This window comes from Neodiprion pinetum, chromosome 3 (genome assembly GCF_021155775.2).
Source record: "Neodiprion pinetum isolate iyNeoPine1 chromosome 3, iyNeoPine1.2, whole genome shotgun sequence".
In the NCBI taxonomy this organism is placed as follows: Eukaryota; Metazoa; Arthropoda; class Insecta; order Hymenoptera; family Diprionidae; genus Neodiprion; species Neodiprion pinetum.
The window spans coordinates 817276-827750 of NC_060234.1; the positions used below are offsets into that span (position 1 = coordinate 817276).

Genomic DNA, 10475 nt, shown 5'->3' on the forward strand with positions numbered 1-10475 from the left:
GAAATTCATTGAACATACGTGAAATCTTGATTGAAAAATTACAGTGCGACGAAGGATTATAATCAATCTGATGAAAATTGCGGGAATAAAATCGGTTTATATAGGGAAAAAAATTAATTTTACGGAACACGTGTTAAACATATATGTGATATGTAAATATATGATGTAATGATATTATTGCTGCTGATCCGAACGACAATTTTAACGTACATCTTTTGAAATTTATTACACCTTGATTTTCTCCCATCCTCAATTGAACTTTATAATAAACAATGATAATAAGTAAATTTTATAGGTAACAGGAAAACATGCTGGAGATTTGGGTTCAATTTTTCTTTGTTTGTTTGCTTGTTTGTTTCTTTCTTTCTTTCTTGCAATCAATGGCGTGTAATTGGAACTTTCTGCTGAACCCAAATAAAACCGTATCGAATCTCTTGTGTATAATTGCAAGGCATAGTTTCTCGGAAAGGTGGAAATTCACTGGTGCACGTATATATTTATCCAGGCTCTATGTATTTATGGACGACCATGAAACGTCTTGTTATCCAAGAATTTGTAGTTTTTGGCTGAGGGAATAAAGAGTCTCGCATCTCTGGCTTATTCGTTCCACATTAAAAGTCACGTAGTCTCTATTGTACGTATATAAATATATGTGTTACATGCAAAAAAAAAACAAAAATAAAATTCTATTTTCTAAATAACCTGATACCAATTCTTCATATCTTCACAGATCAGAAGTTGGTTTTGAGGTTCTTGCGTTGAATTTTGGTGAGGCAAAAATTGAGCGAGAAAATCGACGATCGTTGGCGTGAAGAATTTGGAAAAGATGCTTTTCGCCTTGAGCCGCATTATTCGAAATTCTTGTAAAATGATCAATCAAAAGAAAGAAAGAAGAGCACGATGAAAATTTCAATTTTTGCAATCAAATCTTGTGACTATGAGTACAAATACCATAACATAACATAGTAACATTTTCAAGAAATATTTTGTCTGCTGTTTCGTCAGTAGCTGCGTTGATTAAAGAATAAATTTTTCCTCGCGTATCCGCGCGCGTTTGTAATTTTTTTGATTGTTTTACAATTCACAATATTCCAAACTTGGTTTTTATGTATAAATTGCATATGTATATGTGATTAATAAAACTTATTTGACAACGACGACGACGACGACAACGACGACGACGACGACGACGATGATGATGATGATGATGATGATGACGACGATATCAAACGAGTACACAATAGTATAAATATCGGCAACGATGAAAAATCATTATCATCAATATTATAACAACAATAATAACAGTGATAATAATAATAATAGCAACGTTGAATGAGAAAATATTGAGAGTATAATAATATTAATAATAATATAACGATATATAACAATAATAACGATATACAACGATGATAAACAGTATAATTACAGGGTACAATATAATGTATAATATATGTGTATAAGATGTGTATAATAAATTATGTCATAAATAATCAAGTAGAATGATGTTAGTGATGTTTATGGATGGTGGGGCCGGTGGCGGTGCAGTTTCGGTTGGCTGGGAGTCCCCATGTCTTTGACCAGCCATGCTTCAAGGCATAATGTTAACCCTGCAACGCAAAAGAAGACAAACCGAGAGAAATTAAAAACGGGCAAAGTTTGCGAGGCCGTAAATCTTACGAAGCGATGTTCCAGCGACTCGGTCTTACCGCGAACCTGCCCCTCTAGCGAGAGAATCTGCAGAGCAGACGACGCCTAGCGGCAAAACGCTAATCAATTTTATTTTTTCCTCAGAAACACGTCGCATACGGTTGTTTCGAAAACGCGAAAATTCTTTTACGTGTTTTTCTGAAGACGTAACATCGCATGTGACTTGAACAAAATCTCAATAATCATGACAAAAAAACAAAAAAACAATCAAAAAGAAAACAAGTCAATCATATTACAATATTTCTATAGAAATCAAATAGTACTCACCAGCGAATCCATGGTGGGAATGTCTGTTCTAAAAGACACCTGCGTAGAGGATCCATAATGAGATGAGCAGCAGAATGAGAATAAGGTAGGTGGTGAGGATGTTGCTGGTTTCTGAAACTGGCGGCATGTTTGCGGATCCTTGAACGTGTTCTTTTTCTCCTTGGTACACGAGTCCGGAGCTAGCCTTTGATTTTCTCAAAGTATATTTGCCGTCTTGATGATCCTCGTTGGGAATATCGCGGTTATGGTATACCGTTTGTGATCCCCACACGGACTCGACGCCGAATACAATCTCCACGATCCCTTGGGACGGAGGGCTTCTTTTCGACTACGGTATCTCTGCTCGACTGCAGGATCGGCTCGTGGAGGCCGCAAGCTCGCCGAGAACCCCGGTTCTCGCAAGCTCCTGGAACTGGATCCCCACCACCGTCGGTGACGCGGTCCAAATTCTCTCTTCCTCTCCTCTCCTCTCCGCGCCTCTCCTATCCTCTCACCTCCTCTCATCTCCTCGCTATATTTTTCAAAATACGAAACACAGACCGCCTCCGCCTCCCACTCGGTGGACCGTCAAAGTTATGATCCTCGAACCGCGCGGCCCGAACCGAACCGAACCGAATCGAAGAAAAGCTCCATGCTCCGTTCACTCGGTCTCCGTTTTCCGAACGGAGTTATATTAAGCCACCATTAACCTGGAATGACTGAAGGCTGACGGACGGACGGAACGTAGGCACGATGTCCTCATGTATTTGTGACTTTCGGCTTCTGTCATTCCTCAATTATCGAGATACCTCTTAATAATTGTACCACGGCTGCAGAAAAAAATAAATAAATAAATAGAACCAACCACCGAGAGAGTTAAAATCTTCAAAGCCTATAAACCAAAGCGCCGAATTTTTATGACCAATTTTACATGAATGTTGCTGAGTTGGAATTCGGTGGAAATTATTGCTGATGTTCGATATTTTTTTACTTCTCTTTTTCATTCTACCCTCGCTTCGCGCGACACGTGTACAATTCATTCTATTCTCTCGCGTGATTCTCCTATTCGTTCGATAAATTCATATTTTATAGATAAGTTCCCTTGATCCCCGCGGGATCCGCGATCAATCTGGGATATACATACTTGGAAGCATCGACGAAGTTCCAGCCGCGAGGCGAGGCGACGCTTGGCTTGGCGGCTTCTTGACGTTGAGTAAAAATAAATTAATAAATAAAAAGTGGAAAAACAAAATGAGAAATCAAATATACGGGTGTATATGATATACGGCGCGGAGGCTTCTTGATCTCGAGATCTTACGCTTACAGACACGTACATAATGAGCGTCGCGTTTGATTCTAATGTTTTTTTTTTTTTCAACGTCGTTTCTTACTTTTTTTTTTATCGCTCTCTGCATCGATACACGTGTATAATTATCTTGTACCTGATACCCGGCGACATGTGAACGTAGACGTATATATGTACGTAAGAGAATATATACACAGAATGAGACATTCGTGATTTTATTAGCATCAAGAAATCCCGGTCCACTTTTCAACGCTAAATATAATCATAGCGGATATATTTTTAGTATTTCCTGCCAAGAATACTTAAATAGAATATTTTCAAGCACCCCCGCAGGTACGATGTGGACGTATATACATGCATACATGCATACACGAATATACATGCATAAGGTTAACACATTTTGTAGCATCGGACGATCTTCGCTCTCGGTTTGATTTTCAAATATTTCTCATCATTTTTTTTACAATGCGCGGAAACAACGTTACGATGATTTGCTTGTCGATTAGCAGCCCGAAGAAAAAAAGAAAACGACGCTGCGCGATATATGATCGGAGCTTTGCAAGCGTCGATTTACGTATTGCGCGCGATTTGTGGTATTACTTTACTTCAAATTTATACTTCATTATTTTTCTTCACCTTGCGTTTTACGATATCACGGAATCATTGAAGCGGTTGTTTAAAATTAGCGGGGTTTTGATACGAAAGCAGACCACGGGGATTTGAAACTATTTTTATAATGGTCAGTTCTAACGATCCATACCGATGACCGAAACGTTACACAACCTATTATCTATGCCATTTCGATACCACCGTACTATTACTGTGCCTACCTGTTTTTACCGCAAATGTTTGAACCGTATGACTGACGGGCTTTTACAACAAACGTTATGCACCAAAAATATACAAATCCGTTCAACCGCGAGCCTGACAGTAAACATTAGCTGTTTTTTTGGCCGTGAAAACCTGTTTTCAACTTTGCTTTCAATTTTCATTCCATTTGTTTTTGTCACATCAGTTGGCTCCAATAATTTCTTGGAATTTTTAAAACCGCAACGGTTATCCCGTACCGTCTTTTTCACGGAAAATTTTATCATAATCGAGTTCTTTATACGCATACAGTATACGTGCGACCTTAGACGTAGGTAATCATCGCAAGAAAGTTGTCCATTGAGTTGGGGAAACTCCTGAATTAATTCATCCAAGCTTATTAAATAATTTTTTTTCCTCATCTCCGGCGGGTCATTTTTCGATTGCACTTCAAACTCGATTAACCGCGAATCTCTTCCAATAACGTTAAAAAGCGCTACGAAACTATGCATCAAGTAGTTGGCTGTGGTTTGTCAGACTCCAGCTGCTTTTACTCCGTCGTAAATATCTTCACGTATTGACGGACGCATGTGCGTGTATAGATAATACGTATAATATGTAATATGTGCGTGTCTAATTGCTTATCAGTGTATTTTTAAACGAAGAATCGGCTGCACTCTGCAAGCTACCATCTTGAGACCACATTTATAGGACATAGACGCCTTGAATGTACGCTCACGGCCGCTGAACTCGAATATAATCCGCAGGTCAGTGCACGTAATTGTAATTATTTGATAATTGATTGATCGATTGGTTGATCGGTTGTCATTACAGGCGAGTAGAAATTACGACGCGCTTGATTTTCGAGATTTAGAATAAATCAGTCAGAAATACGGTGTTTATTTTTTTGTATTTTAGTAACATAGATCAGATTGATTTATTTTTATTAGTGATTGAGAAAAATTGAACAAATAAACTCAATTATAAAATTACATAACAAGTATATGCGATAAATAAAAGGTTATCTTAATAAAAAAAAATAAAATATTTAGTAAATATGTACCATTTGAACGCATACAGTTTTATTTTTTTTTATTAACATATATGTATATATCACTTTGCGTGTTTACGGTAGCGTAGAGAGCGTGTTAAGTATTTTATTTTTTCCTCATTATATTGGTAAGTATATTTTTATAGTACGTTATAAAATGGTATCGATAGCTATCATTAATAATGGCACGGTTGTTTATTAGTATGTATATTGCACGATACGCGTGATCGATTTATGTATCCGATTACCGATGGTTGAATTCGGGCTGATACAACGATTATGATGTGCGTATGGAGAAAAAAAAAAAAAAACTGTAGCGAAAACAAAATTAAAAAATAAAAAAAGAAACTGTAGAATCGCGATTTTCGCGGCGCCACTGTGCTGCCAAATTATTGGCAAATATTCAGATCTCGGTATTCGGTATGTTGTAAAAATAGTTGTGTTTGGTTCTGTTTCATATATTTTTCTGCTTTGCGTTTCTTGCTTTCTTCCCCCCCCCCCCCCCCCCCCCCCTTAGTTCCTTCTTCGCGCGGACGACTCAAATTAGCGAAGTATTCTTTTCGCCCGTCGAAGTTATGCGCAGACTTGAGATTCCATCGTTTTGACAAATTGTCTATATATACTCAGAGCGCGTTCCGCGGTATAATTCTAACTTAATCCCCATGTTGCTTCTCGCTCTTTCAAACTCTGCATTACGTATTAGATTTTTGCTTTTTTTCTCAAATTTCTACAAACGATCGTTTGGCACTAGCTGATTGTAAATCATGAATGACTACCGACTGTAGATCAATGAAACCGAGAGAAAATATCTAGACTAATATCCGGTGTAACGTGAGACAGAAAAGATAAATCGTACGGTGTGATTCTGAAATTTATCGTAACATGTCCAAAGTAGCAGAGGTAGACTTTTTTTTTACCTCTAATTACATTTTGATCCGCCGAGATACAAACGAAATAAGCGAAAAGATTATTTCAATCTATATGAAATTGGGAAAGTGCGTGACGTAAAATAAAATTCACCTTCGTCCCCACAGTCAATTAGCTGGTAACCCTCACTTAACAACAATATAACGTAACAATTTTGACCTACAGACCCCTCTGTTATTAAACTTCATGCATTCACCAGAGTTACAATTAGTCCTAGAACATCGGCTAGCTTAAGTACGGGCCTTTCTAACATCAACATATTGTGAAACGAGTATATTCTTTGTGCAAATGTGAACTGTTGAGCAATCGTATAAAGTATGTTATGCGAAATTTACCCTAAGGCGCTGTTTGACTTCGAATTTTAATCTCAATTTCGATGAGTATTGACACATTTTTGACAATATTCAACATACTTCTGAGCATGTTTGAGCCGATCATTTATAATTTCCAATTGCCGAATAGTACAATCGTAAGATTAGCGTAGTGAAGATATTTCACTGAGATTGATTTTCGGCTCACTCAATTTTTAATACTCAATTCGAATTTAATCCTACCGTGTGCATTAACAGACATTGAGCAGTATCGAGTCGTAAGTACCAACGAGGCAGCACGCGCTCGAGTCTTTTGAGTTATGACAACCTGTGGCGTGTCTATTACCTAATTATAAAAGTAAAAAATGAAAACGAAGGCGTTACCAGACGCCTGATGCAACTTTCCCCGCCAGCCGGATCTCCGTACTCGAACCTCAAACCTCATACGAGTGAAAAGACCAGGCCGCGAATCGATGAAAGTCAATGGAAAAAAAACTTTCTCCCTTTCATGTAACCAACGTCAGTCAGGCCAAAGAGAAGCCGAGGACCTCCTCGAGCGAATAATCGAACACCTTGAAATCGAGCCGGTACAATTTCGCCAGTTTTTGGAGCTGCTTGAAGGTGAGCGTCGAGTAGTAACTTCCGAGCCTCTTCGAAGTCGGCTCGCTGCTTTGCGGCCCGCTGGGAAATCTGAAAAGGTGCAAAAGGTGTAGCGAAGCTCGATAAATGGTGTCGCGAGTGACGAGATTGTGGTTTTGTGCCCGTGAAATTCCTACCGAACCCAGGGAGCGCCCATCCGCTCCAAAACCTCCGTCGCGTCTTCGACCAGGCTTTCGTACTTGCTGATCAAGTCGTAGTTGACCAGGCAGGGATGGCAGAGTTCGGTGATGGGCCTCCAGTGTTCGTTCAGGGTCCCATTCTCGGCGTCTTCGGTCGTCACGAAGTCGACGAATTCGCTGAACGTCACGTCGTCGCCCCGTTCGAGCGCCTCGCGAGTCGCGTTAGATCTGAACTTCTGAAAGATGATCGAGACTTGGGATATTTATCTCCTATAAAGCGTGGAATGGTCCTCGGGGGGCCTTTCTCGCTCCCGTTCGGCTCACCTTTACTATCCGCTTCCCGAATCGCGACTGAAAGTACATCGAGCTGTTGTACTTCGCTTCGAACTTGTTTCTGTAGGCCGAAAGCAGCCGCTCGAAGGGGTGGCGAACCACTATCAGCCGGTTGTAGGTCAACAGTTTTTCCTCGATTTCCTCCATTGTGTACTTCGACAAACGCCTGAAAATCCCCGGGGAGTGCGCCTGGTTTGCCGGGATTTCCATCGGGTCCATACCCTGCCATTTCCCCGACGCTATCATCAGTACTCGCTTCCAGTTCGTGCAGGCCACCTGATCATTCAACATTCCATTTTACCCCGAAGCTCGTTCTTTCAATTTTCCATATTTAACCGCTCTTTTCGCGATCACTCGGAAACGGGACGACGTATTAAGATGAAATTTATACCATGGATCCCTTTCGTCGAGATCTCCGAGTCGATGACGTGATATTTGAAGATCGAATCCGCGAAAACGTGTTTATTCTTATGATCAAGAACACCATTGTGAGATTTTAACAAAGTTGGTGTATCGAATTAAGTATTCGAACAAGCTGGTGTCGAAATTTAAATGCGCGTGCGCTCTAGACTCGACGAAATCCGTGTGTCTATTACAATATGAAGGCTAGGACTTGGTGTACAATAGTTTCATAAGTAATTACGGACAGCGCCGCCCATAAATTAAAAATGATCACGCGAGTGGACCAAGTTCCATTACTGTATAATACACTTTCGCGTGGTTCATTTCGTAGTTCCGTCAGAGAGAAGTCTGTAATGGTATGGTCACGCCTGAGTTATTCGCGTGCGTGTCTCCGCGATTCATTTGAACTTCAAGTGAATGGTCGCGATGGTGAGTTTTTGTCGCGAGCTACGCAAGTGAACGGCAACAGTCAAGGCTAGCCGAACAAACGATCGACCGACAGACCGATGTAAAGGAATACATACATGAACATGCAAACGTATGATGAATATACTTTTGGTACATAGCAGTAGAGGAGCTTGTGCAGTTCGTCGACGATAAGGTGGTGGAATATCTTTGAAGTAACGAGCTGGTCTCGTTGCCGAGGAAGGGTGTCGCAATTCTTCTGCAGCCTCTCCTGCCGTTCGACGAGGAGCGATCTGGCGAGAGCGTTGGGTCCAGCAACGGAGTAACTCGTGGTCGGAGGCTGCGGCTGCGCATCGTCATTCCTTGATCCCGCAGATCCCTCATTTACCGGCTGATCACGTCCGTTAACCCCGAGTCCAAGGAGCAGAGCGACGAGGCACAGAACTCGACGACACAGCACCGATCTGCACCTTGGCATAATACGTATGCTCACCGTGGGCGAGATTCACATCGGGAAACCGGGTGAAACCTGACCGAGTAATTCACAAGAACAGTAGTCGCAGTTAATTCGCGTCTCACGTCTACTGCCCAACTCGCGACCGGTCACTAGCCATGCCTCGCATAAGTAGGACGACGTGGCAGCTTGCTCCACTCCCCCTAAATCACCGGATCCTCAATTACGTTTACGGTAGAAGAATCCGCACGTATCGCGTTACTTATGTACTCCACCTCCATAGCCGAGCAGGGAAAACTAAAGAACTGCAGCGGTTGCAGGAACAACGCACGAGGCGGTCACTGGACGATGGTTCGTCCGTTCCACGTGCTCTGCATCGCGATGCTTCCTTGATCTCGTTGGATCGATTTGCACTACGATACGCGATTCGAACAAACGTTCACGAAGTTAATCGCACCGGTTTGATTTCCATCTCTGGTTCCAAGGTGTTGGATGCGGTAACTGTACCAACAGCCACTCCTCGAAGACTGGAACAAGGTTTGTGGGTTAGCCGTGCTGCTGAGCGCGCTTTGCCACTTTTTCACGCGATCGGATCTGGCCGATTGGAGTGAAAAAAAAACGCCGCAAAAAAGATTGTATACATGGACGAGGAATGGTGGAAGAACTAGCGAAAAGAGCGTGTATATTATCGCGCATGACGTGCCGCAGCTGAGGTACGGGAACGGCCAGCCATGACGCCTTAGTCGACTTAATTCAATGGGTAGGAGGAAAAGCCGCGCTCAGACATCGGAGAGTTCTGTGCCCTACAGAGGCTCTCGGACCTCTTGCTTCATCATGGTCCGCGTTTGCTCAGCGATGGGTGGGAGAAAAAAGGAGCAGGAAAAACGAGGAACGAGGAAAGAGCTTCAAGGCAGGGGGAGGAAGAGAGAAGAACGCTTCTCCGTTTCACTTCTACCCACGCTGTTGAGCATACTTGATTCTTTGACCAACGAATGAATACCTCGTACTTCGCTGTCTTCAAGACATCGATGACTTATCGTTCTCCACGCGGTCAGCGGCTTTGTTCCTACGCGTTTATTCGTACTGTAGCTTATATGACCCGTGTCCTTGTAACATTTATTTCCTCAACACGGCACCGAGCTTGCACCATACACTGTTAAAAATGATTCGAGAATTTACTACACATTTACTGTGAAAAAGAGTCGTCAATTTATGAAGTCAGATTGCAAATTTACAAATACGGTAAAGCGACGTAAATTACTATGTATTTGTCTGAAAGTTACGATAAAAATTTTTGATTTTACTAAAATTTGAAAGAAGAACCCAAGAAAAGTAATTTGAATTTACTGAATTGTGTATTAAATTTATTGTATTTGTAAATTGAATAAAACATCCAATACAGTGTAGGAAGCTCTATACAGAAATTTTTAACAGTACATGCAGAATTCCTCAGTACATTTAAAATATCCGTAGGTCAATTTTTCGCTCAGGAATACAGGACTACGTTCAGATAAATGATATCTTGTCTGCGGTCTGGTAGTTTTTTTTTTAATCTCGTTTTTTCTCTTTAAGATAATTTCACCCAAAATCCTGGGAAGAATTGTGAAATCTAATATTATTCACGTGGGAAATTCTTCTGCGCTTACTGCACGAAAGCTTGCTTACGACTTTCTCCAATATTCGTTATATCCTGCAGGGTATGACGATATTCATCTCCTTGATTGATAATTTCCATGTCACGTCTTGA

At 41.2% G+C, this 10475-nt stretch overlaps 1 protein-coding gene across 6 annotated transcripts; it reads right to left on the reverse strand.

Moving 5' to 3' along the window:
• Positions 1 to 1328: 1328 nt before the first annotated feature.
• LOC124215265 (carbohydrate sulfotransferase 11) lies at positions 1329 to 10077 on the reverse strand. Of its 6 annotated transcripts, XM_046618436.2 has the most exons (7): positions 8423 to 10071; positions 7459 to 7743; positions 7132 to 7370; positions 4090 to 7045; positions 3098 to 3155; positions 1975 to 2783; positions 1329 to 1607 (listed from the first exon to the last, which is right to left on the reverse strand). In XM_046618436.2, the coding sequence occupies exons 1-4, from the start codon at positions 8750 to 8752 to the stop codon at positions 6880 to 6882; spliced, it is 1020 nt and encodes a 339-aa protein (XP_046474392.1). In that variant the 5' UTR covers positions 8753 to 10071; the 3' UTR covers positions 1329 to 1607; positions 1975 to 2783; positions 3098 to 3155; positions 4090 to 6879. The 6 variants fall into 6 exon arrangements, with proteins under 6 accessions (XP_046474392.1, XP_068990141.1, XP_046474394.1 ...); XM_069134040.1 differs by having other exon boundaries at positions 3098 to 7045; positions 8432 to 10077; XM_046618438.2 differs by lacking the exon at positions 3098 to 3155 and having other exon boundaries at positions 6740 to 7045.
• Positions 10078 to 10475: the final 398 nt, after the last annotated feature.